The following is a 2,225-nucleotide window of genomic DNA, read 5'->3' on the forward strand; positions in this document are numbered from 1 at the left end:
TATTGTTGTTTGCCATCCGCGTTTATGAGTAATACTCACTGAACTGTATTAACCTAACTATAAACATTCATGGTTACACACAGTTTTGTGTGTTGGTCCGTTATACCTCCGGATGGCAATGTTATGAGCTTCTGAGCCAAGTGCATACTATATATATATATATATATATATATATATATATATATATATATATATATATATATATATATATATATATATATTCATTTTTTTTTTTTTTGCCAACTATTTTTATGAGTTACTCTCACTAAACTAACAAACACCGGACCCGACACTGCCGTCAGTTTCCCCCCTCCCAAACCCCCTACTAGAACAAGAATACTGGGGATGTAGGAGCTTTCGGAAGGCCTCCCAATTGGTTTATCAGACCTACAAATAAGCGTGACCCACTAGGTCGATGCACAGATTAGAGAGAGAGTCTGTGAGTCGCTGTAGCCCGATAATATAACACCAGAACGAGGCGATGGGTCACTACTTTCATATTATATTTTTACCAAATATGGAGACGATCTAATCTTTCATAATATCGTGTACTTATCACGTGACTTGGTGCTGACCCGCTATTGGGTCTTCTTCCTACAGAGATAAGCTCACAGCACGGCACAGCCAGCCTCAGCCACGTCTACCAAGGTCGTGCGTGGACAGCCCAAACCTACCCAGTCTCGAGGCGCCAAAAGTTGGCCAAAAAAATATTATTGGAAAAAAAAATAACGATAAGTATTGAAATGTAAGCTCCCAATTTATCAAACGAAGACAGATACTGCGGACGTTTCGGGTTTCCCCTTTGCTTTATCAACAAAACGATGAATTATTAGATTTTAAGTAATAAGCCTCGTGAAAACTTTTTTATGGTGCGCACCATTTCAAACATATTTATTTTCAACAAAAATATTGCAACTCATGCACACATAAAAAGTTTTTTGTTTTGTTTTGTTCTTTTCTATTTTGCCCCACTCCAATTTACATTCATTTCTATTGATACAATTGATCAGGTGACAAATGCCAAGTCAAATTGTTAAGTTGTCCCAACATGCGCATTTAATTTTTTTTTTTTCTGAATTAAAAATAGACGTCTATAATAGATTGGCACCACATTCTTTTTTTTTTTTCTTTTCTTGTTTTTTATTTGCCAACCAGGAAGATGAAAGGTACTATCCGAGATCTCGGGGGGGGGGGGGGGGGGGGGGGGGGGGACAGACTTAATTACAAATCATAACGTAATATTTCTTCCGTATATAAGTTAGCGCTTGGCAGAATAAAGCTTCTGACACGACCATATAAATTATATTATGTATATCGAACTTACCATCGCCTTGTTACAGGTGTTATCATGACTATCCTTTTTATCATCGTCATCGTCATCGTGATGATCATCATCACACTTCAGATTTTTTAACAATTTGTCGATAAAATCTTGAAAATCCTGTAAGGGTAAAATTTTTCCAGAAATATTTGCGCGCTCCAGAACTTCATGAAATGCGTCAAGCCGTGTCACTTTTTTCTCCGATTCCGTGTCACATTCGTGGCCATCGCTAGCTCCAGATGTCTTGAAACAGGCAAGAAGATAAAAAGATAGAACTGTAAATATTACTAATGTCCTCATCATTGTGCTTGGCCTATCACTAATCGCTTAATTACAATTAAATAATCACTTTATTAAAGGCAAAGGGTGAGAAAACAAAATATCCAGAAAACACGCACACGAATGTGATTTGACGAAAATATTGAAGTGTCGTGTGTAAGAGAAGAAGGTCGTGTGCTACTTCTACCCGGAATGGCGAATAAGCCGAGCTCGTGAACTCTACTTTGACATAGCATTATAATAATCAGGGAGCCGGATGATAAGTCAATACAGTAACTACCAATGAGAAGAATGGACAAGAGTGAGAGCTTGGTCTTCGCGAGACGGGTTCGCGATGTGTAAAAAAAAAATAATCAGCGAAGCAATCGAAAGACGAGAGAGAGAGAGAGGCCTAACTTTATCTGTTGCACACTTCGCGACATGAAGCTACCTACACACAATAATCTCGATTCAAATTCACACACTCGTCACACTCTGATGATCGTCGTATCAATCATTGACAATTTATAAATCAGGCATTATTCGATCCATTTGACTATAAATAGTAAACAAATACTCATAAATATGGCTATTTTTGGTGAGATCCATCTTTGAGTTTGTTATTGTTGTTAAAACTATTGGATCT

The 2,225-nt window shown here is 37.4% G+C and overlaps 1 protein-coding gene across 4 annotated transcripts in view; it reads right to left on the bottom strand.

The window, feature by feature from the left end:
- The window catches only part of LOC144975423 (zinc transporter ZIP4-like), a 123,116-nt gene extending 121,258 nt beyond the window's left edge, over positions 1-1,858 (bottom strand). For 2 of the 4 annotated variants that reach the window (XM_078919476.1, XM_078919475.1), the window contains exon 1: positions 1,325-1,749. In XM_078919476.1, coding sequence (XP_078775602.1) covers positions 1,325-1,624 — 300 coding nt within the window. In that variant the 5' untranslated portion in view covers positions 1,625-1,749. Of the gene's footprint in view, positions 1-1,324 lie in introns of all 4 variants that reach the window. The other 2 variants (XR_013645912.1, XM_078919477.1) reach the window with 2 other exon arrangements.
- Between the last annotated feature and the right edge of the window lie 367 nt (positions 1,859-2,225).

This window comes from Berghia stephanieae, chromosome 6 (genome assembly GCF_034508935.2).
Source record: "Berghia stephanieae isolate SIO BIC M18660-M18661 chromosome 6, UCSD_Bste_1.3, whole genome shotgun sequence".
Classification (NCBI taxonomy): domain Eukaryota; kingdom Metazoa; phylum Mollusca; class Gastropoda; order Nudibranchia; family Aeolidiidae; genus Berghia; species Berghia stephanieae.